At 41.9% G+C, this 27599-nt stretch overlaps 9 protein-coding genes across 13 annotated transcripts; 5 read left to right on the forward strand and 4 right to left on the reverse strand.

Moving 5' to 3' along the window:
- Positions 1-452: 452 nt before the first annotated feature.
- On the forward strand, positions 453-14333 carry LOC129601993 (uncharacterized). 2 transcript variants are annotated; one of them, XM_055500915.1, is made up of 5 exons: positions 453-759; positions 11699-11959; positions 12412-12795; positions 13127-13735; positions 14001-14333. In XM_055500915.1, exons 2-4 carry the CDS (start codon positions 11738-11740, stop codon positions 13730-13732), a joined length of 1212 nt encoding a protein of 403 aa, XP_055356890.1. In that variant the 5' UTR covers positions 453-759; positions 11699-11737; the 3' UTR covers positions 13733-13735; positions 14001-14333. The 2 variants fall into 2 exon arrangements, with proteins under 2 accessions (XP_055356890.1, XP_055356891.1); XM_055500916.1 differs by lacking the exon at positions 453-759 and adding an exon at positions 11432-11600.
- Positions 1948-3945, forward strand: LOC129601995 (uncharacterized). 2 transcript variants are annotated; one of them, XM_055500920.1, is made up of 6 exons: positions 1948-2320; positions 2450-2578; positions 2661-2837; positions 2916-3011; positions 3094-3241; positions 3296-3945. In XM_055500920.1, exons 1-6 carry the CDS (start codon positions 2293-2295, stop codon positions 3720-3722), a joined length of 1005 nt encoding a protein of 334 aa, XP_055356895.1. In that variant the 5' UTR covers positions 1948-2292; the 3' UTR covers positions 3723-3945. The 2 variants fall into 2 exon arrangements, with proteins under 2 accessions (XP_055356895.1, XP_055356896.1); XM_055500921.1 differs by having other exon boundaries at positions 1954-2320; positions 2922-3011.
- LOC129601997 (four and a half LIM domains protein 3-like) lies at positions 3885-6670 on the reverse strand. Its single transcript, XM_055500923.1, has 5 exons — positions 6040-6670; positions 5724-5907; positions 4801-5548; positions 4453-4686; positions 3885-4179 (listed from the first exon to the last, which is right to left on the reverse strand). Exons 3-5 carry the CDS (start codon positions 5038-5040, stop codon positions 4093-4095), a joined length of 561 nt encoding a protein of 186 aa, XP_055356898.1. The 5' UTR covers positions 5041-5548; positions 5724-5907; positions 6040-6670; the 3' UTR covers positions 3885-4092.
- LOC129601996 (uncharacterized) lies at positions 6892-8078 on the forward strand. Its single transcript, XM_055500922.1, has 2 exons — positions 6892-7435; positions 7517-8078. The coding sequence occupies exons 1-2, from the start codon at positions 6919-6921 to the stop codon at positions 7834-7836; spliced, it is 837 nt and encodes a 278-aa protein (XP_055356897.1). The 5' UTR covers positions 6892-6918; the 3' UTR covers positions 7837-8078.
- Positions 8449-11065, reverse strand: LOC129601994 (uncharacterized). 2 transcript variants are annotated; one of them, XM_055500918.1, is made up of 4 exons: positions 10988-11065; positions 9468-10323; positions 9024-9204; positions 8449-8906 (listed from the first exon to the last, which is right to left on the reverse strand). In XM_055500918.1, exons 2-3 carry the CDS (start codon positions 10222-10224, stop codon positions 9074-9076), a joined length of 888 nt encoding a protein of 295 aa, XP_055356893.1. In that variant the 5' UTR covers positions 10225-10323; positions 10988-11065; the 3' UTR covers positions 8449-8906; positions 9024-9073. The 2 variants fall into 2 exon arrangements, with proteins under 2 accessions (XP_055356893.1, XP_055356892.1); XM_055500917.1 differs by lacking the exon at positions 10988-11065 and having other exon boundaries at positions 9468-10572.
- Positions 14334-14892: 559 nt separating the features above from the next.
- On the forward strand, positions 14893-17228 carry LOC129601998 (uncharacterized). Of its 2 annotated transcripts, XM_055500925.1 has the most exons (3): positions 14895-15221; positions 16275-16361; positions 16428-17228. In XM_055500925.1, the coding sequence occupies exons 1-3, from the start codon at positions 15119-15121 to the stop codon at positions 16541-16543; spliced, it is 306 nt and encodes a 101-aa protein (XP_055356900.1). In that variant the 5' UTR covers positions 14895-15118; the 3' UTR covers positions 16544-17228. The 2 variants fall into 2 exon arrangements, with proteins under 2 accessions (XP_055356899.1, XP_055356900.1); XM_055500924.1 differs by having other exon boundaries at positions 14893-15221; positions 16275-17228.
- Positions 17229-17592: 364 nt separating this feature from the next.
- On the reverse strand, positions 17593-19101 carry LOC129601992 (uncharacterized). The gene is made up of 5 exons (XM_055500914.1): positions 19001-19101; positions 18888-18945; positions 18720-18774; positions 18284-18501; positions 17593-17842 (listed from the first exon to the last, which is right to left on the reverse strand). The coding sequence occupies exons 2-5, from the start codon at positions 18933-18935 to the stop codon at positions 17672-17674; spliced, it is 492 nt and encodes a 163-aa protein (XP_055356889.1). The 5' UTR covers positions 18936-18945; positions 19001-19101; the 3' UTR covers positions 17593-17671.
- Positions 19102-19688: 587 nt separating this feature from the next.
- On the reverse strand, positions 19689-21674 carry LOC129602002 (zinc finger protein AEBP2-like). Its single transcript, XM_055500929.1, has 4 exons — positions 21046-21674; positions 20686-20804; positions 20437-20507; positions 19689-20293 (listed from the first exon to the last, which is right to left on the reverse strand). The coding sequence occupies exons 1-4, from the start codon at positions 21578-21580 to the stop codon at positions 20134-20136; spliced, it is 885 nt and encodes a 294-aa protein (XP_055356904.1). The 5' UTR covers positions 21581-21674; the 3' UTR covers positions 19689-20133.
- Positions 21675-23112: 1438 nt separating this feature from the next.
- LOC129602001 (DEAD-box ATP-dependent RNA helicase RhpA-like) lies at positions 23113-27593 on the forward strand. The gene is made up of 10 exons (XM_055500928.1): positions 23113-23603; positions 24065-24441; positions 24543-24648; positions 24740-24869; positions 24972-25111; positions 25485-25656; positions 25752-25861; positions 26182-26475; positions 26877-27019; positions 27315-27593. The coding sequence occupies exons 1-10, from the start codon at positions 23409-23411 to the stop codon at positions 27448-27450; spliced, it is 1803 nt and encodes a 600-aa protein (XP_055356903.1). The 5' UTR covers positions 23113-23408; the 3' UTR covers positions 27451-27593.
- Positions 27594-27599: the final 6 nt, after the last annotated feature.

Consider the following 27599-nt stretch of genomic DNA (forward strand, 5'->3'; position numbering starts at 1 on the left):
AGCTTGGCTGTCTGATCCGTTCGACTTCGAATCGCTTCGTTTTTCCCTCGTTTGAACTTCCAGTCGGCCCCAGTGTCATGTGCAACTTCAACCGGGGCTTGTTTGAGCTGGAAAATTCTGCCGACTTTTCTGACGCCATTTTGCTGTCCTGACAAGTCGCCACGCATTATAACCGCCTTTATCGAGAGTACTAATATTTTAAACCGCAATAATAATTTTCCCGTTTACTGCACCGATTTTCAACACTTAGTAACGGTGTTGGGCAGGCAGTTTTTCTTCCCTTACAACAGCCGTTGGTGGGGGCTTACACGCGGACCGTTGGCAACCGAGTGGGAAGATCGCGAAACAGCATAACGACTGAAACGATTCCGTATGCCATTCTAATTCTCCCATTTTTCGTTCCCCGTTATTCTAATATTGCAATATGTGAATAACGTGATTTTCCGGTTAGACGCAGGACACAGCGTGTCCACTCCACGCGATAATGGAAGACGATCGTGCGCTGTTGAAAGTACCGTCCGCCCGCAAAGCCGTCCGCGCACAGCCCGCAGCCAGTGAGAAGCGGTACTTCAACTCCCGAGTCATGGTCAAAGGCAACTGGACGCGGGAGGAGGATGCGTTGTTGGTGCAGCTGGTGCAGGACGCCCGCTCCGCTGGCCACGCGGAGACCGACCCCGATGCCTCCGGACCGCGTGTGACGCACTGGGCGGAAATCGCCAAGAACCTGCCTGGCCGTGTCGGGAAGCAGTGCCGCGAAAGGTATGTGCTGTGAAATGTTTGTCTGCAGTTTGTTGGTTCATGGGCGCTACGGGAGTATGTTGTTTCGAAATCGAAAACAATGTTAAAACTCACTGTTAATAAGCCGTTACAGTTAATGCAGTGATTTGTCATATTTCTTTATCGATTTTTATACAGAATATATTGCTCCCGACTAAGTGAAGATGCTTGAAAATTATACTTAAAAATAAAAATTTTTTTGAACGTTTTTTATACTTACGTGCACGATTTTTCAATTTCGAACGTTTCTTTTAATTTTGACGATTTGGTTTTCTGTAGTAGTATTATTGACAGTTTAAACTGGCATGGAACGACATCTCTTTTGCGGCGGCTTTTCTGAATTTGAAAACATTTATAATAAACGTCTGTTATCAAGAATTTTGCAAATTAATCTGGGTTCTTCATTGTTTTGGTGTAAAGCATGCCAGGTGGATGCTCCGCGCAGGCTTGTCCAACATGTTTCGAACAACGTTCCCGGCTTCCACATGCCGTGTGCTGATATGCACGCGTGTGTGATTACGTAAGCGGCGGTATGCGCATTTCACATGTAGTCAGTGTAGTGCAGCGGTATTCGTGATTCTCGCCGAGACTGCAGACTGGCAGTGTGTCATTTTGACGTCACTTACAAACAGGGATTTTGGAGTGCGCCAACAGGGAATTATGCATTCGCTCTGTTTCTGTTCGTGTGCTAAAATTTTCGAGGCGGTAATCCAATACCGTGGCCACAGCATTAACGCTAAATTTAACATTACGGCAAACATGTTTATCACACATTTTTTCCTCGTTTGCAGATAATGCTTTTCTGAATATTTTCATGTATCTGTCTAATTAACCAACAACATAGTTTGCGAACGCACGCTGTTAAAAAAAGTGCCGGAATAAGCACTTGTTGTTATGGGCCTACGATGACCTCCTGGCGCACCGTAGGGCGGTGGAGGCACACGCGTTCTTCCCTCGTATGGGGAACAACGTTCCCCATTGGCTGTGATAATTTAACATCACAACCACAGAAATTATGAAATACCGAATACGCGGCTCGATTATGCTAAAATATTTAGTAGCGTTTAATTAGTAGCACTTAAATTCATATCGCTTTGCTGTTAAAAAATTTAGTAGCACCTAGATAAATCATTGCACTGCTATAAAATATTATTAGCACCTATTTAGTAGCACCTAGACATGACCTACATCGCATTACTGTACCGCGTGCGATGACAAAGTGCCGCTCGTGGCAAAATTCAAACGGATACGAAAATTCGAATTCCGCCCCCACCTCGACCGGCATTTTCAATTCATTTTGGCCTGCCGTATCAGACTGCTTCGACAGCCGTGCGATTTGTAGCGTCATAATTGAACGTTCTTGGACTGTCAAAAACTATCAGCTGTCACGCGACTGACAAATTTTCGTAGTACTTTGAAAACATATCGTTCGTTCGCGCTGTAGTTTTTGTTTACCGTTTTTAAACACGGTTTTATCTACTTGAATAATTAAAAACTTAATTGTCGGACGGTGCCATGAAGTCGTCCCGTTTCTCATCTGCAGGTATTGTGCAAAATTATTTGTAGAGTTTTGTGAGAGACTTCGTGAAGGTTCGTGAAGGTTGCTGTGATACGGTACCATGCCAGCCTAGGCTGAACTTTTTATCTTTGGGCAAATCTGGGTTTTGTACAGGTAGCTTCGACGTGTTGGATGATAAGGATATGGAAAGCGAATTTGGTTGGCCCGAAGATGCCAAAAGAAGTGGAAAGGAGCCAGAAAGTCGCGGAACCCCGCTAAGTGGAGAACCACGAGCAGACTGGAGTAAGTGGTACCGCTGATAAATTCGGTTTTTCCGTGCACTTGTAACTTAGCTTCCAGTTTCGAGCAAACTAATTTTATTTAGGTAATGGCATTTGTCGTACTTTGTCAATGTGCACTCTCGGAGGAAATTCGAATTTTGGAGGGTTTGAAGGAGCTCCTTCGATGCGCACGTCGCTGCGCTCCATGTTGGCATTGGAGAACAACCCTGATCCATCAAAGGGATCTGGCTCCGTGGTTTCGGTGCGGGCTGAGCATTCAGGTATTTATTGTTATATTTTTATTAAAATTTTAACACTGTACCGATGTAGTGTTGTCTATTTCTGTTTAACTTTGTCAGATGCAGGTTTGAAAATTGAGGATCAAAATAAGCTGAAGCCTCAGGAGTTGGAGCGCGGAATTCCGCTAAGTGGAGAACCACGAGCGCTGTGGAGAGGTTGGTTCAGCTATGTTCATTTAAGTCAATTTTTAAATTTTTTATAAACACGCTGTTCATTGTTTCCATTTCCTTTGGCTAGGTCGCGGTATTCCGCGTTCGGCGTCTTTGTGCACGGTCGGTGGCGTTGTTTCCAATTTGACAGGGGCTTCGGTGCAGGTTATTCACGGTGATCAGTCAGGCCCAGCTCAACCCGTGGCATTGATTGGAAATCCTCGAGCGGCTCAGTCAGGAGTACGTATACAGTTTTGTTTTGCACATTATAAATTGTTCCTGTTGGCATTAGACGCTGCCACAGAAACCCTTGTGATTAAGCCAAGTGATATCAGCAGTGGAGCTGGCACTTCGGGGAATTCCCCTAGCGGATTTCCGCGAGAAGGTGAAATCTGGTGCTACCGCTGCCATAAAAATGGACACCGTCAGTCTCAGTGCCGAAACAAGCCAGCTGCAGCCGTCGTTGCTCGAAGCCAAGCCCGTCTTCGCAATTTGGGGCTGTTTTATGAAGCAGAGGCGCGGGAAACAGAACGCATTCGCCAGAATCGACGTCTGGAAGACCGAGAGATGCGTTTCCGTCACCAGGATGAAAAGGCACAATTGGAAAGAGACCACGAGGTAGAGAAAATGGAACTGGAAGAACGACGACTTCAAGAAGACCGTAACCGTCAAGATCGGGAGAAAGAGCGCCATCGTAATTTTGTGAACCGCGGTTAGTGTGTCTGGTTGCTTTCTTTTATGGGACTCTCTTCACTACTGGATAGACCTCGAGATAATTCGGTTTGTGTTACCGCAGTATTTTTGTACAGATCTGTAATGATTCACTTATATTTCTTTTATTTTCTTGACACTGTCAAATAGTATTTCACATTTGGCACCACCTTAATTCTTGATCGCTTTGAACGCACGTATCGACGTATTAAAAACAAAACATCAGCAAGCAGAATAATGCCAAGGCGAAACCTTCCATAACTGGAGACATTATTGAAAGCTATAGAGACAATTACGTCTATGGAGACAAGCTATAGACGTATTAAAATACAAATTTTTTAGAAAAAAAATGTAAATTCCTCCATGCCGAAAAAGATTAACTTCGTGTCCAGTTGTTGCGTACTTGCAAAATTATTCCGTGAACTGTGCGATCCGCGTTCAGCTTCTCCATTTCTCGAATAAGCTACAAATTTCAGTCAAGTCAGCAAGTACGGCAACTCATGCCGGCATATCAGCGTTGCTATTTTCCTGTCTCGTTTTGATATTTCAAATTCATACAGTAATACGTTAACTGTACGAGTAAGTATTTATCGTTTCACAAGGGTGTTTAGCAAACCTTTTGGAGAATTCACTTAATTATGGTTCAGTTTCATATTTTTAAGCGATTACTACTGCCGCATGCATACTTTTTCATGAACAAGAAACTATAAGAGAGTCAATACATAATTATTTTTACCTGATAGTGGAAGCAATCCCGATGCCAGTACATATTCATTGCCTTCAGTTTGTCTCCCAAGATCGGCTCCTTGCACGAAGCACAACCAGGTGCAATGCGTTCGCGATAACACTTTTCACACAGCGGCAGATCGTTGGCCCATTGAAATTGTCCAGTAATATTGTTGTTGCAGTGTCCACAGCTCAAGCAACCGGTATGCCATTCGCGTCCCAAAACCGCCACGCTCACTGATGGCTAAAAACGAAAACAGGTAAGTCAAATTTTGTATATAGATAACCGTACAGTGCAGTGTACATAGAAGTATACGTAAACTGCTCACACCAGTATAGTCATCAGTTATCAGCTTACCTCGGTCAAGCGCAGCTTCTCACCGCATCCGTAGCATTCACCGGAATGCGCACTATCAAAGCAGTTACGATGGAAATGTCGTCCTTTGGCGTGCACATGATCCCCATCGGCAATCGGTTCAATGCACCCCGAGCAGCCATTCCCCTGGACATTGGTGCGCAAATTGCTCTGCCGGTGGATCGGCTGACCGATATCGTTGCACTGACCCTGATGGCCTACCCGTTCACCCGTATAGTTCATCTCGCCTTCGCGGACGAACGTTCCCGTGTCGCCGCCATGGTGGATGGTGGTCGTCTGCTCACGATAATCCCGCACCTCCTTCGAGTTAGGATTACCGGCGTCTTAGCGCGCACCATGGTCTCCGTATGCCGGCTGCCGTCGGGACGCTCTTCGCGCACCACCGTCTCGCTGATGCGCTCCCGCTCTTGATTATCCGCGTCATATGTTTCTTGTGACATTTGTTGCAGATTGGAACATCGTTGCGCATATGGAATTCCTTCGGCAGATCACCACCACATTTGCCGCAGCGGAAACAGTTCTGATTTAACTCGGTCACCGGCTGCAATACAGTAAACTTAGCTAGGCCGTTACAAAAATTTGCTAGGTAATTAATCAATTGCCGAATGTGAAGACATATTCAAAAACACTCCAGATCAGATAAAGCGTGCACAAAATCGAATCCAGATGTATCACGAATGTGATTTTCCGTTAAAGATTTTCCGTGCCACACTTCTTCCTCCGCTGGATGCTGGGGAACAAATACAGCAAATAAAGCATGCAAATAATAAGAAGGAATTCAGTAGAGTAATTATTATCAGAAAACTGCATTCGTGATATAACTGATATTCATAAAGATTCTACAACGTAGTGTAAAAGGCTTCAAAGCCATAAACAGGTTAAAATAACTACCAAATCAGTCTTACCTGTACTCGGAAGGGGACATCGAGTGCAATACTAGCAGACAATCCGGTTCAGTAATTCCACACAAATACTGAAAATTGGAATTTTGGCGGAAAACATATGGAACAGCGTCGAACGTTTGAGACTGTATTTCTTTCCACTAACGCGCCCGGATTACGCAGCAACCGGTGTAATTAAGTATTAGTGCTGAAAGTGCGTTAAATTACAATTTATACTGCACACAAATACAATTATTTCAGTACTTGCACACCATTAGGGTAAAAAAGCACGGTTAAAATTCAAGCAGCTTTTTCTTTATCCATCTACTCATGAACTCACCGTAATGGTAGCCACTAGCCGAATCGTCGCAGACGAGACACTACCGCTTCCGTGAGACCTCTTCTGAAAAGCCAACTTCCTCCCCATGAAAACTTCCCTGTAGACTGGAGTTACTGCCTTCATCTTTACCCTGCACATTACTCCCGTGTCCCTCCATATCCTCATCACTCACTCCGCGCATGAGCTTTGGCTGTACTCCGGATCGCGACCAGGACGCCGCTGCTGGATGTTGGCTATGCGTTCCGGCCCGCGTGCGACTGGCTACTCCATTCCCGTCATCCGGCGCACTGGAAGTGGATCCCGTTGAACACTCCATCCACGGCATGCCCACTGGCCGTGTTAACCGCTAAAGAAGCATCTGGAAGGCCTGAGCATCTGCTGATTCGAGCGGTAAGAATCCGTTAGACGTTTGGTTTAATTACACACTCGACGGATGTGCTTTACGGAAAAATTCCGGTTATGCTGATCATTCTGGTGAATTTCACCGGTAGCATCGATGCTCACTGCGAACCGCTGCACCACAAAAACAGGTGAGTACAGATACTGTACCTTCATAAATGGCAAACGACTGATCGAAATTAAAGCGGCGCTTAATCAGATGTTCCATTTTAATCCGGTCAAAATCACCTTCCTTGGCTTTAGTCAAAATAAAATAAAAATACAAAATAAAGCAGAAGTAACAAACAAGTTACAAACTTTTGGCAAGTTAAAGCCCCAGAGGAAACCAAGCACCTGTAATTTTAATGGCTTCTCCAGGGCGGGCGGAAGTGCCGTCATTATGAGTTAATGCGGCTTGCCGGCCGCAGTGATTTTGAGCTTTCCCCATGTCTCTGTTTCATTTAATACACTTTTTCTGGCATTTTTGCAGTAAACTTCAATATGAATCATAAACTCCGAAAAAACTATCGCCGATTTAAGTGCCGTGTGAGACGCCGAGCTTTGTTCAAAACGTTAGATGAGCTGTTCGCTCGGGCGCTTCTGCTTGCTGAAGCCGATCGGAAATTTGAGAAGTTCTACGTTCGACACGAAATCGGCTTAGAGGAGATGCCTCGAGAGAAATTTGAATTGTTTTTTCGTTTACGATCCTACGCGGATTTCTGCCGCCTTCTGGAAGCTCTGGATCTTCCAGAACGGATTGTTTGCGACAATGGGACCGCCGTGAGCGCGGAAGTCGCTTTGGCTGTTACCCTTCGACGTCTCGCGTACCCTTGTCGGTGGGTGGACACAATGGACTTTCTTGGAAGAGACAGAACTCAACTATCAAGAATCTTCAATACCACCCTGGACCTCATTTATGACAAAAAAGGGTGGCTGCTGGAATCGCTCGGTTGGATAACGCGGGAGCGTATCGAGAAATACGCGGATGCTATTCATCGTGCAAGTAAAGGGCGATATGGTGAGGTGGTCATTTTTTGCATTTTGTTTTCAAAACACCGAGACATATTTGGCGGAATCTGAAATGCTGTTTTTTATCCAGCCCACTGTTGGGGATTCATAGATGGGACAGCGCGGGCAATCTGCAAGCCGAGCTTGTACCAGGAGGATTATTATTCTGGCCATGCAGGCACTCACGCGTTAAAGTTCCAGTCTGTGGTCGCACCTGATGGGTTAATCATCAATATGTTTGGACCGGTTGAAGGGCGTCGTCATGATGTTTTATGCTGCTTAAGAGTCAGCTGCGAAAACGGCTACAGAGGAAGAACCTCGATTGGGGAAACCCCGAGTATTGCCTGTTTGCAGACAAAGGTTACAATATCTCGCCTGAAATTCAAACTCCGTATAAAGGTCTCAATTTAACGCCGGAAGAAATTGAGTTTAACAAAGATATGGCTCTGTGCCGCGTGGCGGTTGAACTTGGATTTTTAAAGATTGCGCGATCTTTTGCCTACTGTAACTATTCAAGAAGTCAGCAGCTGTTGTGGCAGCAAACTGCCAAAATTTATCTCGTTTCTGCTCTTCTGACCAACTGTTTGACGTGCTTATATGGCTGCGCTATTATTGGCGGCAAATACAAAGTGGAGTCACCCACGTTAGAGGATTACCTCGACCCATCCTGAGTGGCAAGAAGTTTTGCTGTTATTATTTTAGCAACTTATAGTGCTACTTTAGCAAGTGCTACTTCGAAAAACTGTACCGTTTAACCGGAACGCAATAAATGTATAGTTACTCTGTTCTCCATAATGTACTTATGGAGGATGGTTCCTTTTTTTATAAGTAACGGACCAATATCTACATATCCTACATCACGCCAGCAAATGATAAAAACAGTTAGTTAATTCCTATTAATTGAATCCATTGCATTTACAATAAAGTGACAAAATGCAAAATCAATTACCGGTTAACAAAATTTATTCTTCAGTTTTTCATCACGCATAAACACCCAAATTTTTCCAAACACTACTCCTCGGAAGATGTTTCGCCTCCTTTCTCAAAAGATGTTTCGCCGGTCTTTTTGGCGGAGGTTGTTTTAGCGAAAAGACCTAAAGCATCTCGAATAACATTCAAAGAAGCCAAGTGTTTCTCTAGATCTAACTTTCTATCTTTATCTCGTGCTTCTTCTTCTTTTTGCATTCTTTCTGCTTCCATTCGTATGCGTTCTTTTTCCAGTTCAAACTTTTGCTTTTGGAGTTCTCTTTCCAGCGCCCGATCAAACTCCATCTGCTTTTGTTCTGACAACCACTGCTTCCATTGCATATCTGCGGCTTCTTTTGCAGACTCGGAAAATTTCATAACCGCATCCACCATGTCTCTCTTTTTGCCGCGGATAGCCGCTTTCGGGAGATTCTCCCTCTTTTTTGAAACTTGAGTTTCGTCTGATGATTTTGGAGAGCCGGATGCATTGAGGTCATACTGCAAGTCTTTGTCACCTAGTCACCGTTGCAATAATTAATTTAGAAACTAATTATAAAGCGTTATGGACTGCGAGGCATATTAAGTTTATTTTACATCAAATTTCGACACGGGTTTTACAGGATTAGCCATACCATCATCCACATTCATTTCGTCAATGACCCTGTAGGAATCTTCGGCTGCGTTATCCGAAACAGCAGCCTCCTCGCGGGTTTCCGCTTCTTTCCGGGAGATTCCCCTTCCGCTTGTGCACAAACATGACTTTGCCGTTTGACTTGCTGCTCGAGACGACAGCGTTGTTTCTCCATAACGGACCTAGAAAAAAAACCAACCGAAAAAAAACTCTAGTTTACATAGAAATAGTTTACATTTATATCTTAATATATATTATCCTTAGGCTTAATATATAAAACTAAAGTTTCGAATTAAACCTGGCTCCCCATCTCCTAATGAAACCTGGCGCACTATCTCCTAAGAATTGCCAAAAATTCTGCATAAAATGGTAAGTCGTAAATAGGAACAGGTGAAATAAATGCTTTTAGATAAGTTTCAATTACTAGTTTTTAGGAAGCTCTTACCATCAATGTCAAGCTCAAAACTTTCTTTTCGATTTAGACGCCCAACCAGCCCGGTAGCTTCAGCTTCCTCACGCAGGCAGATTCGCTCATCGGAATTATAATCTAGAATATCCTCATCATCTGCCAGCAGATCGCTGACTTTGTTAGCTGTAGACATGCCCAGGGTTCGCCTTGCCATTGTTCGTTTCTCCAAGCCACGCCTGCGGTCCTCCGCTCCGGGGTTAATCCCCTCTCCAACAGGTCCAGACTTCTTCAGCTGGTAAATTTCTAAGAGCAGCTGATCTTTATCATCCATTGCCGGTGGTTCGGTTCCCGTCGGGCGCTTGACGAAGACTTTGTAAAACTTCTCGAGTGCTTTGGAAACATGGTTTTGAAACAGCTTGCTGGCATTTGGAATATTTTCCAAGAGTTTACGTTCTTTCAGGATACCGACGATTTTGTTCCAGCGCGCAACAAAAGGAACAGAATTCCTTTTAAATTCCCAAGGATTATTTTCAATCACAACCTGATACTTAGCACACAGCGAATTCTCCCTTTCTTTATCGATTTCCAGTTTCTTTTGCTGCTTTTCCAGTTTTTGTTGGCCTTTCTTCGTTAGAGGCAACTTCTTCCTCCCGCGTTTTGGCGGAGCGTCATAATCCGGGGTTCCAACAAAACCTTCTTGGGTTAAACTCGTTGCAGCACTAAGAGGTTCCTCCTCGTCACGCGGTAGTCCGCTTTCACTGTGTGCTGGCATCGCTGAATCTTCGAGAAACATACGATCACTGTCTAAGCTGTCGCCTTCATCGGCCACTGGGATAACGGAGATGTTCTCTTGCGCATGAAGGTCGACAGGATAGGAAACGTCACAATCGGGCTGCAAGAACAATGAACTCGCTAATAGCGACGGATCAGAGATATGTTCCCAACTTGCAATCACGTTATTTCCAGATGCTAGTTGTATTGCAACTTCTGCTGAAAAAGGTCCGACAACACTACCTATTGGCAAGGACATTTTTGTGGTAAACTTTCAAACAACAAATAACAAATAAAACTAAGACGCTTGATCTGCAGCAGCGAATTTTTTATTTATCACCACAATTAAGAAAGAAAGTCAAGAAATAAAAGCGGCTAAGTTGTTAGCTAAGTAGCTGACTGCTAATAGGTAGTCCCAATTGCGACTGCATTTTGACTTTTTGAATCATCCCGCCCAACGCTGCCCCAAGCCCCCCAAACGAAAATGCCAAAAATCAAAGTTTTTGGAACTTTCAGAATCGGTCTGCCAGAGCGGAAATTCCGGACGTGACGGAATTCCGAGCGCGACGATAATTGCTAGCCAATGGGAGCATTCTCGGTTGGGACGGGAATTTTAATTTCGGCCGTCATTTTCATTTTCGACTGGCATGTTCATCCCGCCCAAAAAAATCGCACTAGGTACACTATAAAATATCAGAAAACCAAATTAGTAGCACCTAGACATAACTTATACGTGGCTAGAAATAACCTGGAAATATTTGTAGCAACTAATTAGTAGCACCTACATATACTGCACGTGCATTGCAATTTGCAATAATAATTAGTAGCACCTAGACGAAATTCGCATTGCAAACGCGAATTTATTAAAGTATTTAGTAGCACCTAATTAGTAGCGCGGCCGTCACTACTAGCGCCTAGACGGTAATGTAATGGAGCCCATTTCGCAATTTCTATTGGTTGTGATCACAGCCAATGAACGCATTGTTCCCATACGAGGGAAGAACGCGTGTAGGCGCACGGCTGCCAACCGCCACAGGGTACCATCCTGGCGAGAATCGTCAGTCGTCCGTAGCAGTCGTCCAGGTGTGTGCGGTGTGCCGCTTGCTATCGCGCATCGCACGAAAAATGAGTACCGAATAATCGCGAATATTGGAATATGCATTCGTTTGCATTTTGTAGAATGCAAGCGAGCGTTGCATGGTTTATCATGCAGTTATCCTGTTTCGGCTGCGGTAATGGTTATTTGTGATTTTCTTTCCATATTAGTTAGTTAACAAATCTTGCTAATTTTCATAATCATTTTTGGTATTTTTCTGATTTTGTTCAGCTTTTTAATTTGTTACGCTAAAATTCGATGTGCGAGCGCTGTGTTTCGAGTGATCTTATCGGTGTCTGATTGTGAGACTTTAGTTTATCGTTATGAACATTTGTTTTGTGGCTTACATTTACCAGTTACAACTACAAGATCATTAACGTGTTATTCGCTCCTGTTTTAGATGGCACAATAATTTGCGGCCTGATTTGAAAAAGGGAGAATGGTCGTTGGCCGAGGAAGTGATGATTTTCAGTTGCTGGAGAGTATGGGGTCCGCAGTGGGCCAAAATCTCCGTGCACTGGAAGGCCGTTCGGACAACCGTGTGAAAAATCACTGGAACTGTCATATGAAACGCCGTCTTGAAAAGGATAATGAGTACGTGGCCGTTGTGACTAAGACCGTGGAAGCTTTGGATTTGGTCAGTGCTCTTCGAGATATCATGGTAAGGCTGCAGAAGATATGTTTTACAAAACCTACGTCCGTTTTTGTGCAGAAAGCCTAACACTTCCTCATAATTCATTAGTTGCAACTTCTGTTTTCATTACACGTACACGAAAATGGACTGTTTTGCGCCGTTGTAAACTCGTGAGTGTTTGAATTATAATGTTTCAAGACTTATTTCACTTTGGCGTTTTTTGTCGGTTTTTACTTACAAGTATTACTCGTAGTACACTGGGAATTGCATTTGGTTTATTGTACGGCTGCATGCATGAAAATATCGCTTAATTAATTTAAGTGAGGGTTTAATTAATTTAAATTGATTAACTTGCAAAATTAACCAAGAATACTAACTGAGTTAATTTTGCAAGATAGGTTTTGTTTTAAATTTCCACAAAATATTTGTTTAGTGATGTGATGCAGTACCTTACTCCAGCATTTTGGTACTTTTTTCAGAACGTGGAGAACAGCGAAAAGGCATTTAAAGACCTGATCTCTCCGCAAATTGTCGACTATCTGCGTACAAATCACCATAATGAGTTGGATTCTCGCACAAGCTCCTACGTTCCACGTAGCACATACGTGTCTCCGCGCAAACGGCACAAATCCCCGCGATCCCCGAAGAGAATCTCCACGGCTAAAGCCAACAGCACGGGAATTGGTTCCTTCGCGGCATCCTTACTGGAGAAGCAGCAGCAAAAAGCGGCAAAACGACAGCAAGAAAATAAACCGGATCAATGTACGACCGATTTGTTAGAGCCGGTTGCAAAATTTTCCGAGCTCTCGAATGGCACAGATAGTGCCGCGGCAGATGGATATATGGACGAAGATGTCCCGGAGGTGAGTGATACTACAACACTTCGCAGTTAATTTGAGATTAGAAGATTAACGATAGGTATCATTGAATATCGGTATATTTAAGGAACAGTTTATAAAATCAAATGCAGATAAGGCTTTTATACGATGTAATAAATTTTTGTATTATACATGGGTTACTTTTTAATCAACGTGTAAGTTATTTATGAAAACCGTCTGCGGTTATTTATAAGACTTATGCCACGTAACCTGACTTAGAATATCACCGTCAACATACTGGAACTTAACGGCTGACTTATGTCATACCATTTGTTCAGTTTGTTCAGCTTGTTTTAATATTGTTCCATTTCTGCAGGAAGAATTTATCGAAGATATGGATGAGTACAGGCTTCCCACAAAGCCGCCCACCGTCGCATTTGCACCCAAAACAAAACAACCCGTTGCCAAACCCCGGCGGACTGCACCATCACCCGCAAGCGCGCGACGTCCCGTTTTCTATCGTGTCAGGAAGTCTCATTCCCGTCAGCATTACAAAACCGACGACGAACCCCACGCCTATGCGGCCATCAGCCAGGCTCCGCCAATCCTCCAACTACCGTCGGTTAACCTTCTCGAGCAGATGCAGCAGGCCTCCAAGATGGAAGCGGTGGAAGCGCTGATCAAATTATCCACACTGACGGCACCCACCACAACCGCTTTCGTGCGTCGTGTGGATCCCGTCCCAGCGGACCGGGATGATGTCGAGGAGTTGACTGACAAGAGTAGCGGGGCATCGGAAGTAAAAGGTGATAAGGCCGTTCGTCGCGGACGTCCGAAGCGCTCCGAGCCGGAAATTGTGGCGAAAAGGGAGGAAGTGCGAGTGGAGATATCCAGTAGTGGTCGGCCCGTACGGATGAAGCGCGGCACAGTAACGGATATGCTGCGGGCTTTTGATCGGGATATTGACGAAGCCTTGGGATAAGAGGTAATTTTCTAGCTATTATGGATGAGAACTGTTACACCGGGAATTTTTGTTATATACTTACTTGACAATTAAAAAATTATTGCTCTATGCTTACTGTTTTTGATTTTGCTGTTCTAGCTAACAAATACCTAAGTAAAAATCTGGCGAAATGTTTTATAAGGTTCGATTAGTTTGATTCACGTTTTATACGTTCAAACTGGTGCAGTGTACGTAATTTAGATCCGCTTATCTGAAGCAGTTTTAATTTTGTTTGTTGTTATTTTAGTCTGGAATGCGGAGCTTCGTTCCTTGTACAATTTATTATTTGTTGGAGAATAATTGGTGCTTCCGAAAAAGAAGTTTTCCGTCGTGACTTGCTTTATTTTTGCTACATTCTGAGCAGCATTTGTCAGTCAGTCTTCAGTTTTACACCGTTCTTGATCCAAATGTATTAAATTTTGCCTTGTGATGATCCTCTTGTCTGTTGTGACAGTACTATCGATGTTAATTTGTGCCATGCAGGGACATGGTGATATTACGTTCAGGTTTATGCTGTTGTTTATTTTCCGGACGGAGTTTATTGCAAAGTTGTATTGTTTTTTTCGGAATAAAAGGCCTACTTGAACTACTTTTCCGAATTAACACTACATGAGAATCAATCCGCCTCAGCAAAAACTAATTTCCAATGCTAAAAAGAACGCATTAATATTACATGTATTTCTCGCAAAAATCGGGGATCAGGCGGATGACGATTATTGCGTTCCTGTGTTATTATGGACAATGTTCGTGTGGGATGCGATTTCAACAGTAGCGGAAGTGGTTTTATGACGCTGGAACGATTTCTAATTTGTCCGATAGTACGTACACCGACGTCCTTGATGCGCTGTTGAGCCAATCGAATAAAAGCGTTTTACTCGTAAAAATGTAGGCTGGGAGGAAACGGCCGACGTTGCCTACATCCGCGTGCCTGATGATAGTGGAAAATGAGCTCCAACAAAAGGTAAAATCTCATAATCCACAAGAAACAGGTGTTTCAATGGATGTCGATGATTACACGGCTCCGGTACTGTTGGCTGTTTGCTGTAGCAGCGGCTGATTGTTGGCGAAGTGGACGGAAATCGATTTCGTTCAACCATACTCAAAAAGGTCACTGAGAGGCCGGCAGCACGGTGTGGAGTATTTTTTCCGCATTCAATATATCCTGGTAAATTTAATCAAATTTAGGACGCTGGTAGGTAAATGATTGGTATATAAGAAGATCGGTTTTTATTGAAGTTATATCGATGTGTCGGCAATATTTCTGCTAAATCGGCAATTTTTGGGTGTGTAGTGGACATTACATTGGTATTATATAGCTCATCATCCGTGCTGCTACATTTTTTCTTCTGATTTGTCATCCGCCAAATGAACACCATGGTATTTTCTAAGGCTCTGATTCTACTTTCTGTCAGTTATTTGATTGTGGTATTGACCGTCAGCTGCTTTGCTGCGCCTTGGCCGGAAGCTGGTAAGCACTTACAATAAGCATCGAACAATAAGCTGCAATAATATCTGTGGTTATATCATAATTGTATCGTATCGCGAAAGTATCGCTCACCTATTGGGGAAAAAAAACTTGCTTTTTCTGAGCTGATCATTACGAACAACCGAGACGTTTAGTCGTTTACCGATTACTGGGGACACGTACATGTAACTTTGCCTTGTTCGTCAAATACTAGCTGAATACGAGTTTATTGTTTCGAACAATACTGTGCAGTAGAATTTCTAATCGTAGGACGTAAGCAGTTTAATATCGAGAATACAAAATTTTCCGTAGTTTTGTTATCTTGTATTGCAAAATATTTATAACACTCTGTATATCAATGTTCAGTATAATATTATAAGTTTTAGACCTGACAAGTGAGTGAAAATACGCCAACCCATCCACAGTAAATGAGTTTACTGATCGAATATGCGCGTGGTGCGAATTTGGTTATGGATGTTATATTCTTTGACTGTTGACCTTTTAATAACGGATATCTTTTGCTGTTACCTGTTTTCTTTATACTACGCAGCATATTGCAAGTTTGACGCTGGTATTATATTATGCTAACCGTACTGATCTCTATACATCGCTTAAGATAACCATAAAATAAATTTATGAAATCCGCTTTTGAAGTTTTTATGGTTTACAAGTTGTGTACTTACTTATTTATTTTATTTCAGTTTTAATGTTGTAACGCTAACCAGTGTCGACCTTATATTCTGATCCCCGTTTTGTTAATTATTGCGAAGTGAGTTAATCATACTGTATTGTCATTTATGGACGCTTGGTAGAGAAGCAATTATTGTAAAATTTTTTGACCTTATTAATAACAAATTTCAATGCCATCTTATGTTGGTCATACATTATTAATTTCACACAATTACATTTTTTTTATAATCCAGCATGAACCGGTTGCTCTTTTGAATGCTTATAAAATATGTCACTACGTATCTGTACATACACTCATGTACTTCTACAGATTCAATACTCTTAAAGCTTTTGTTTACCATGAATTATACTGTGAAATGTTTGTAGCCTACCCGGCACAGTATGGCGGTGTGTTTCCGCGGGCGGCCTATCTGCCGTATCCCCGTCCGGGCCTGGGACTACGCTCCGTATCCGGTAGGAATGAGTCGACCAAGATGCTGCGACCTGAGCCAGCCGGTGGTCATATCCGATTACTCGTAGGTAAACGGATGCCCTACTACAGCGCCATCAATGTCATCGACGATCAGGATGATTTCCTGAGGAAGCGCGCCATCAACGACGACCCGGAGCCCATTGAATTCCTCGGCCGGAAGTGAATACACAGAACGCCGACGTTGGGATACACCGCGGTGTTGTATATTCCGTGATGTTAACCTGATCTCGAATTGACCTTTGTATCTCAAATTAATTAAGCACCTATACTTACTTTGAATCCGATTATTATTTTTTATTTAATTCCTTTAAAATCCGACTAGTTTCAGTTACTACTATATCATTTAAATTTTTATGCTTTTGATTTATTTCGCCTTCAATTAAGCTTGCAGATACAGAGTACTGACACAAATGATAATTCGCCGGTCGACCATCGTCCTTTGCATGCATGACGATGTACAAAATACTGCTACTGGTTGTTTGTATATTTAATGATAATAACGACCTAATGGAACTGATTGTTTAAGTTCAAATACTTTAATAGACACATAATTTTACATTTTGATTGTTCGAAGTTCAGGATAAAGAATTTGGAATACTGCAAGAATTAAACTTCAATTATATGTAATTTGCCGAAGTACTTATACTCGTGCGTAGAATCCTTTAATGCGTTGTCATCGCATGCTCATTAATATCTTTACCAATAAATTATGCACAATGCACGTGATCTGACGAACAGATCTTTCTTATTACTTTGTAACTATTTTTATGCACAGCTGCAAATTTGTACTGTATTTGCTCGAGTTGAGCAGTGAGCGCCATTAATGCTGAATCGGAAACTGGAATATAATAAAGTATCTCCTCGACCTTGAATGAATTTATGGAAATGCTAGCGCGTAGCGACAGCTAGTCTGCTACTAGTCTACTATCATTGGCAATTATCATACGGCAAATGTTGCTGGTGTCGCTTGGAGAAACGAGGACCGATCGCTATGTAATGGATATAACATGACGTAATAAATTCGTTAAAAACACATTAAGTCTAGGCCATTTTAGCTGCATAAGCTATCGTTCTGAATTGTAGCAATCTACACATTGTTAAAATGTGAGTGTACAGTAATTCCAACAAAGCGCACCCGTTTTCGTATTAATTTACGAACACGACTTGCCGCTGCAGTAGCAGATCAGCGGGGGAGAAGGATGACACTGGTAGTACTATTCACATCGTTTTAATTTGAATCTGCTCATCCGAAATACAAAACAAATAAAACAATGCGACATGAGAGATGGTTTTACTTCTCCTTACTGGTCCCAGCACCAGCACCCTTTTCTTGAAACACGTATGTTAAATAACACTTCCCGCAATATTGTCGGTTAAAATGATTGGCCATGAAAGTCCCGGCGCCACATTCTTCGTTCGGGCATTCCCGGCGCAGACGAGTGATCTTTCCGTTTTCGTCGATCTGCAGCACAAACATGATGATGTAGTGAGAACAGTCCAAATACTTATTACGAATATTAAACAAGCAAATGGTAAGAAACAAAGGCACTGACAGCGCTTATCCAGTTAAACCTGACAAGCTTAAAAGTGCGCGTGCAGTTTGCCGAATGTTTTACCGAAGTCAAACTTTCGACACTGCCTAACACGCTTCTACTCACTCGCATTATAAATAATTTTTTGAAATATTCAAATGTACAGCACACGCATAACGCATTAGCGAAGATATAATTTCAGGCACAAAATTTAGAAGCAGAGTGCAACTGCAACAATTTAAAATGTAATGCGTCCGCAAAGAAATAAATTTAAACTTATTTTTATTAAATATCAAACTCCTAATTCCTAAATAAATTAATGTCAATGAGTCCATTCAGGGCAGATTCCTTTCTAACATTTTATGACGTACCTTGTAAAACTTCAGGACCGCTAGCTTGACCTTCTTCCTCTTGTGCTTGATCTTTTTCGGGGTAGTGTAGTTCTTCTTCTTCCTTTTCTTACCACCACCGCGCAGGCGAAGGACCAAGTGGAGAGTTGACTCTTTCTGAATGTTGTAGTCAGAAAGAGTCCGGCCATCTTCCAGCTGCTTGCCAGCGAATATCAGACGCTGCTGATCCGGCGGAATACCTAAGTAACATTTCAAAGCGCTATTAGAATCAATATTATCGCGTGAATTAACTATCACCGAAAGTCATAACTGATTAAGTACAGAGAACCTAAAGTGGCGGCGTCACAATGTCCCTGTACAGGTTATACGGCTATTTACTATACTGAACAGGGATGACTAAATGATCAGCTATCCCTCGACAGCAACGAGAGCGAAACGAAGAAAGATTCTTATTTACCTTCTTTATCCTGGATTTTCGCTTTCACATTCTCAATGGTATCCGAAGGTTCGACCTGCCCGACACAAAAAGTTATTAACTAACTCATTAACAAAGATCTTATTCTGTGCTACAGATGGGAACTGGAAGGATCCACAGCAAAATTATCAGCGTACGCCGTACGGTTACCTCAAGGGTGATGGTCTTTCCCGTGAGAGTTTTCACGAAGATCTGCATTTCGGCGTTCCTGGAAGCAAAACTTCCGTTAAACTGGAAAAGAACAGAATCTTGGATCAACTTACGGCCAATCAGCCGCGGACAAGATGATAAAAAATCCCTGGAACCAACACTCCTGTGTGTTAGAAAACTGCGGAAACTAAAATCTGCAAATAATTTTAGTGCCGAACAGCGGTATTCGCGTATGCGTTTATACGGACTGAACTGAACCAGTTCGCCACGATAACTGGCGCTGCAAAGCTCTCCAATTCGAGACCAGTATGGAAGTAAGCCACTGCAAGCGCGGATAAAATATAAAGGGTGGAGTCAGCCATACCAAGGCGAGCAAAGATTTTAATGACGCCCGTTTTTACGTCTCGTTCCACCCCGCGGCAGCTCCACGAGGTAGCAGTTACATTACCGGCTTTCTCAAGCCTCTCTAGTTTTATTTTTGATTTTGTATTTGGAAAAATATTTTAATCCGAAACTTCTGAAACTGATAGTGCATCAGCTACGAAATGGGAATACTGAAAGCCAAAATGAAGTCTAAGGCGAAAAAATCCGCTGCCAGTTTTCTTGTTTTTAATGTGCAAAGGCGAAGAAAATGGGTGCTCACTGCTCATACAGACTATGGCAATGCCGGCAAACAATACACAAACGTCCCCCAAAACTTTGCTTTTGTCAAGTTGTATTATGGATTGATTTCTTACAGAAACTTACAAAGTTAGGTGGAGTTTCCATCATTAAATTTTGTATGTTTACACGAAGGGTTTGCAATGACAGCATAGCTGGATACAACAACAAAACTTTGGTAACGCCACTTGAAAATTTGAAATCAATTTGCAGACAATTATGCCATAGAACAAATAAACAATGCATTGGTCAGGAGCTCGAAATCTGAGTAACGCTGACAATAACAAAAAAAGCAGCACAGCGCCGCTATTAAATACACACAAACGAGTACATCACAAAACTAGAATTTCCAAGGTTCGGCAAACGCCCATATAAAGAACAATAAGCGTGCGCTGCCTATAAAGTATAAACCAATTAAAATGAATCAAAATTTCAGCAGTAAAACAGATGGGCTTTGTTGGCCTTCCTTGGGGTGAAAAGCCACTGACGCACCGATGTTTGGAGGCCAGTTTCAGGGGCGAACATTTTGTCTGACTCTTGAGCAAATGAACCAACACGCGCAAACAAATCTCAATCCCGATTTCTGCTAACCCACATCGGAATTTCTGAACTCCATATTTTCTACCACGCTTTTAACAAACCAGCGGAGTGGCTCTTTAAATATAGGATTCGACAGCGGTAGTTCAGTGCGGATCGTTTTGGTTCCTTGGTTTTTCTGGGCGTATTCTATCGCGATATCATTCACCCTATACCAAGACAATACTAAACAAGTAACGTTACGGTCAACACAAAAAATAATAATAATATACAGTCATCAAACAAAAAAGATGTGACAGGATTTATACAAATGCGCTACAGTTAGCTTTCAAATTTACAGCCTTCGACTTACCATTCCTCAGAATCCTGTGCGAAAGGAAAATGGACCTTGTACCAGTTTGGCCCTTCCGCGGTCTGTACAGGCTAAAACAATAAGCGCCGACTTTCGTTAATTACAGTGTCACATCTTATGTGCCACAATTACAAATTTACAACATCGTATGCACACCACCTAAGTATTGTAATATACTAAAATATGTAACAAAATTATTAAAACTTGAGGCCGACTCGATTGGGAGCTAAGCACCAGAAATCTGCTTACCGTTAGGTATACTTGCACGAGATATTCATCCAGGTGTGCTGCATAGACAATCCCTCTTTCGCGCAAATACTGTTGCACTTTCATGGCTACTTTTCTGCGCTGCTGCTCCGCTGCTGTGCCTACAATAATTATTATTGTTATAGAAAAAAGCATGTGCAGCGCCTACGTAAAATTACAACTGTGGTCAGTTGCAAAAAAATAAATGAATACTCAACTTTTGAAATATAAATTATGCTCCGGAATAATACAAATTTTTTTGATTAATATACAATTTGACGAAATCTAATGTGAGCACGATCGTCAACCGTATCAGAGATACAGGTTACCGTACCCAGTGATCAGAGATAAAGGTTACCGTACCCAGAAATGTGATGAGCGTCGAGCGAAACTGCCCAGCTGAACGATCGTCCAGTTTGCGATCCTTTCGAACACTCTTCCTCGGTGCGGAATGGTTGGTTAATTCTAAATGATAGACCAGCTCTTTGGGAGTATTACACGATTTATTGCAGCGATCCATCGGGCATCGAAACTGGTTCTTCGGCATGTGCGTTTCGGCCATGTGCTTCTGCAGGACGGGCAGGCGCATCTGACGACTTTCACAAGCACTGCAGTTCTTCCAAAGGCATAGTCCGTTTGAGCTATCCTTTGCCGGCTTCGCGTGGTTCCGCAGGTGATTAAGGAAATTCTCCGGTTGGTACGTTTTGAAATCGCATTCACGCCATCGGCAAGAGTAGGGTGTCGAGTTCAAATTGCCACCGTCGCCAGCGCGGTGTGTGTTAACAGATTGCGAAGTGCTGGACGATGGCATGTTTTCGCTGTCTTCGGACTGCAGCGGAACTGTTCTGCGGGGCGCTCTGCTGCCACTCTGATGGTTCTTGCGTCGAGTACAAGGCATTGTAACTTCTATACGAGTATGAAATTGTCATGCAGATTACCAGCAACAACAAAAATTTCGCCGCGTCGAAGTTACAGATCAAAAAGATGTTACGAGTTTTTATTTTGTCTAAAAGGCTAAAACTAAGCGAAGAACGTTCCAGAAGCGACTGAGTTAACGTGACTGCCGTCCGATCGTGCAACTCCATCGTGTAACGATTGCAAAATTTTTAACAAAAGTTTTAATATCGGTATGCTTCCATTTACACTAAAATGATTAAATTTTAAACATTGAAACACCTAATCATTGTCATTCACAATCTTATGATGTGCACTCAAGGTAAAACAGCTGCTGCGTTTCTCTTACACAGCCAAACGTAATCGCTGTCTTAAAAAGGCCGTGGATCTAGGCTCTCCTGTATCGCGGATCTTCCGGCCAACAAAATCAGTTCCGCAAACGATGTTCCAAAAGTTCCGAACGTCTCGACCGCCAGACAGAAAAATATCCAAGCCTCGACGAATGCGTACTGCCGCTTGAAATTTTCCGCCAGTTGTGCGACTCGGCTTTCAGGAGCTAGCATGCACATGCGACACGGCCACAATGTCAACAAGTTGCATCCCATACGGCCTTTCCTTCGCACAGGAATCAAAGTCATCCATCCGGCCGCTTGCCGTCCTTGTCAGACAAATCCAGCCGGTTCGCTGTCAGGATGAGCTCAAAGCGTTTCGTCTCATTGTTCAGCTCAACATGTCGCGACCATCTGCGTTGATGACCGGGATGCCGTCCGGCTATCCTGTCTTGTCCTAGCAACAAGTAAAATCGATTTTCCACGCACTCGTATCCGTACACGTATGTAGTTGCAAATTCACACTCGCTATATTTTTAAGCGAGGTCACCTCAACCAAAACACTTCTAAAAAACTAAATCATTAAAATCAATAGTTGTCATTAAATCGGCATTGGTTCACAACCGCGGTTTGTTTTAGATTCATGCCCAAGTATGGCCGATGAGAGATCATTATATCAAGTATTGTACCGGTCATGGTACAAATAATGCAGTGTTATGGATATCACTATCAATAATCCATATACAGATATGAAATAATTCTATTAGTACGTATTGTTCTTTTTGTTAGCGCGAAGTGGAAGATTTCTCCTTTTTCTTATAGGATTTTTGTTCGTATGGTTTAAGATGACTGATATCAATTTTATTTTGGTGTTCGCTATTTGTTTATAAAACTGAAATTATGCACATAATCCTCTGCGCTGTATCCGCATATAACACGCTAAAACGTTAAAATGCATTTGCCGCCACCACTTGGATACAAGACGGTCATTTTGCCGTTTAGCACTAAATTATGCTCTTTAGATAGGATAGTGTTTATTTCATTAACGCATTTTAACAGGTTGCGCCATTCTTTTTGCATTTATTATTGCCTCCAGCTTATTTATATCTATATAAATACTATATGTACGCGCTTACGAGTCAGACGTCGGCCAAGGACAGTCGCGGTATTCTGAGTTATCTATGGCCAGTCAAACAAATTACAGATTAGAATGTCAGTGCTGTAGACGCATTAGCCATAGCGTCTGTACTCGGTATGTACATTAGCACACATGTTGAAATTCATCAAAAGCTGTTGTATACAGTTTGTTGCACTGGAAGCACTAAAGATAACTCTTGCATATTTTCCACCGCTGTGATTGCCGATACATTTATACCATTTTACCACCATCGAGTTCCGCCTTTTATCCGACCTCCTTTGCGGAAGATTTTACTGACAGCGGAAATAGTTTCGGGGATTGCGGAGCGTGCGCACATTTTATAAAAAAAAATATTATAACCGGAAATGCAGAACGAGTACAGGCGATCGGTGTCGGTCAGCGATGGTGTGGCCAAGGCCAAAGCCTTTGGGAATTTACGGGAGAGAATCAGCCAAGCTGGAGAATATTTTGATAAATGGATTGCTAGTTGGAATCAGGCTTGCGGCTCCGTACTGCTGGTCGGCGGAAATGATATTTTAGATCTCATGCTGAATGATCTGGTACGTTCTAGAAAAGCTGGTTCAGTAAATTTTTTTTAAATAATAGTATATTGTAATTATTACAAATATGATTGCAAATTAGTTTGGCTTAATCTAAATGTATTTTAACTACACCTTGGCTTAATTTAAATTTATTTAATTAAACTTATTAATAATATATATTGCGAATATATCATTGCAGTATGGTACGACATTAACGAATTTGTTGATAAATTTTGTTAATACGAAGATTCGTGCCGCAATATGCGACAGCTGAGATGAGGCATACTATAACTTGCATTTTAGATAACTGAGTAAACAGCTACCGGTTACGTAAGTTAGTAATTCTTTGCTTTGGAACACTTTTCCGGATTCGTTGTTATTAATGTAGATTCGTGATTTGCTTCAATCGTATAAGTAATTTAAACATTTCTTAATTCGCATTTTTCTCTTAATTTAACTACGTTTAATTATATAAATAGGCTGAGCGAAAACAAGAAATCGTCAAATTAGAACAAAAGATCGCATCGCTCCGCAACAACCACTTAGCCGGCCATGGCCACATTGGCCAGCACAAGGATTACGACGGCGCCGTCGGTGCCGTTAATGGATCAACAAACAAACAACGGAACAAAAATCCGCCTGGGCATATGCGCTCGGATGCAATGTTGGCCGAGCGACAATCACACCCGGCATCGTATAATAAAAAAATGGACAATGGCAAGAAAAACGGCAACCACTTTGCCGTTACCATAACCAATGCGCCCAAGCCAATCAAAATCGAAGCACCACCGCCAGACACCCCGAAACCGGCGAAAAAGGCCGGGCTGCTGCGAACGAATTCGGTGACCGTTAAAAAGTATGTCATGATTGGTAAAAAATAATAAATGACCAAAGTTGAAATTTTTTCCCCGAAACCTGTGGATTTTAACAGATTTAATTTGTTTTATTACATTACAGCGAAAAATGCCAGGAATTAGTAGATAATTTTCTGAAAACGGAGCAATCGAAAATGGAGCAAGTTAAAATACAGCAACTGGGCGTTGACCAATTTATTTTCACTGAGGTATTTGACTACTTGTTCAGCATTTTATGAGGATATCTCAAAACAATGCGGCACCGCCGGCGCGTGAGTTTTAATTTAGCGGTTTTTTCAGTCATCTCTTCCACGCGTCAAGACATTCGAAGAAGCCAACTTTAAGCCTCAGCTGCTGAAAAATTTAAAGGAGTATGGATTTGAGCAGGCGCAACCAGTACAACAGTGCCTAATTCCGGCGTGTCTTTCTGGTAAAACGCATTATTTCCCAATCTTAAAAAAATAATATATTTGCCTAAAAAATATAATAGTATACGTACAGATCGGTGAAATTTTACATGAATAATATATAGGCAAGAATATAATCTGTCAAGCTCCATCCGGTACCGGAAAAACATCCTCCACGGCGCTTGCACTGCTGCAGAAATTAGACATGGCTGTTAGTGGCTGTCAGGCACTGGTCATCGCGCCGACCAAAGAAACCGCTGACCATGTAAGAAGAGTATCGGCACAAGCGAAGTTTCCGCACTGGAAAAATTGACCTTCTTGAACATATTCCTTCACTAACCGCTCTTAAAAATTATTTGTTATTATATTTGAATTATTCATCAATCAATCGAATTCTATCACAATCAGCATAATGTTTCACTGACTCAAAGTGCCATCAGATATTATCACTTCCCGAATTTTTGAGCCATGGCGCTACGATATTGCTGCAGTACAATACATGTTAACGTTGAGTCGTTGACTATCTTGACTTGGTCGCTGTTGACTTTTAGACGGTCGTCGTAGCTTTCGACGAAAAAAAAACAAATTCAGCAAAATTATTATTTCTTTAACAAGCAAATAATTGTTTTTCTTTGCAGTATCAAACCGATGTTCTGGCGTTGGGTGAGTCGCAGAATGTGCTGTGCCATTCATGCACCAGCGGCACCAGTGCGGAAGTAGACGTTATGAAGCTGAAAGCCAAACCGCATCACATTGTTGTCGGCACACCTGGGCGTCTTTACGAGCTCATCAAAATCCGTCAAGTTCTAGGTGAAAACATCAATATGACTGGAGACATAAAAAATACAGCTGTAAATTTATTATGGGTGTTAGCAGCATTTTCGATACTTTTTTATCGTTTACAGTGCCCGATCAAATCAAGACGGTTGTCTTAGAGGATGGTGACAAACTCTTTTTGCCAGGTTATAAAGAGGAAGTGGAAAGCATATTGGCTTTATTACCGGCTAATCGGCAGGTACAAAACTTGACTTCTCTAATTATGTAGTTTAACATTAAAAAGTTAAAATAACATACTTTTCTTCAAAACAAAATAATTTAACGAATCAACTTATTTGATTATAATTAATGTAATAACTTTTAAATTCGTTTATATATCTAGTTCGTATTTTGGTCAATCTGCATATGAACTGGTCGAAAAGGTTATTTTAAACACAATTGTGCGTTTTTTGGTTAATGATTTCGCCAACTGCGCAATACCGGTACCGTGCGATATTTATTTATGGTAATTGGTTGATTTATTCAAATGCTGATTTACAAAATCGAGTGATTTTCAAGGATATTCTGGTATGTTCTTCGCCGGCTACTACCGAACTGAATCCACTGGCACATCTGTTTTCCACCTCGCCGCCGGAAATCGTTACCGCGCGCTGTCTATCTTTTGTCGCTGATGGAATATACCAGTTTTTCAATGCGCCAGAAGAAACTACACGCGCTCAACAAACTGCCGGCATAAGTAAGCACTTCGGGCCGGATAACGTAGTGTTTCTGTCCAAACACGATTTGTCCAAGGAGGAACTCGGGTATGATGATGCGACCACGTGGACAGAAACCGTTTCTGATGGCGAAAAGGTAAAACTGTGAATCAATTGATGAGAACGATGCCATTCAGCCATTGTAATGGTTGCGTGCATCAAAAGGTCAAACCCGGCTTTTCACGTTTTCATCCATAATTACTTGTAATTAGTAGTTACAATTAGTTAGTTACTAACTTTGAAGCAGCACTTCTTTTACGAAGTAAAATAAGCAGTGTAATAAGTTGAAATATGTGTTTGCTGGATAAGCAAGAATTAGTAAATTAATAAAATCGGTAATTTTTTTAATAATACCTTTTCAAGCAGATGACGGCGTCAAGGAATTTATTTGCATATAGTTTATATATCAATTACATCTGCTCGTAACTGCTAAAGTGCTAATTATGAGAGTACGCTTCGGTGTTAACAGTAGTACTTCTAGTCCTTGCAATCTTCCAGATTATTCACACTTCCAAGTTATCCAAGGCTGAAATGGTGGAAAACTTTAAGAACAATTTAAAGCAGTCAGATCTGGCAGGTGGAAAACTGAATGTTATTGTTTTGTGCGACAACACGGCGGACTGCCGCAACTATACTACGCTGTAAGGGCTTACAATCCAAGTATACTGGAAGTCTGGACGTACCTATTTCGTTCTATCGGTTTCACGTATTCATTATTCTTTCCATCAGAACAGCTTTTTTCCCACTTAAAAAATTTAAAATTAACTTTTTGTCGAGTTGCTTTAAATTAAACGAATCAGCTTTGTTCGCTAGAACTTAAAATGTACATGTACTTAATAAAAACTGCATGCATAGTTTCATAGTTTCATGCTACTAATATCTACATCCAAGTACAGTAGTTATTCTTACTTAATTTATTCCTACGTATGTACACAGGTTACGGTTGCATCCTTTGGCAAACATGGCCATCATCCTCACCACATCCCCGATCAGTGAAAAAGTCGCTCAATTCCGTAAACAACTGGAAAAGGAGCATGGACTTTTCCTAATTGACCTCGTACTTTCCCCATAAGATTTTCATGCTGGACAAGTACAGATACCGGCTTGCTTTCAATATTTTGTGCTTTCCATATTCATCTGCTTTTCGAAGTTCTAGAGTAGTTGGATCATAAAAATTAATTCTATTTTGTATTTGTCCCAGTTGCACGTTTTGGATTGCTT

The sequence above is a fragment of the Paramacrobiotus metropolitanus genome, unplaced genomic scaffold, assembly GCF_019649055.1.
Source record: "Paramacrobiotus metropolitanus isolate TYO unplaced genomic scaffold, Prichtersi_v1.0 Parri_scaffold0000309, whole genome shotgun sequence".
Lineage (NCBI taxonomy): Eukaryota > Metazoa > Tardigrada > Eutardigrada > Parachela > Macrobiotidae > Paramacrobiotus > Paramacrobiotus metropolitanus.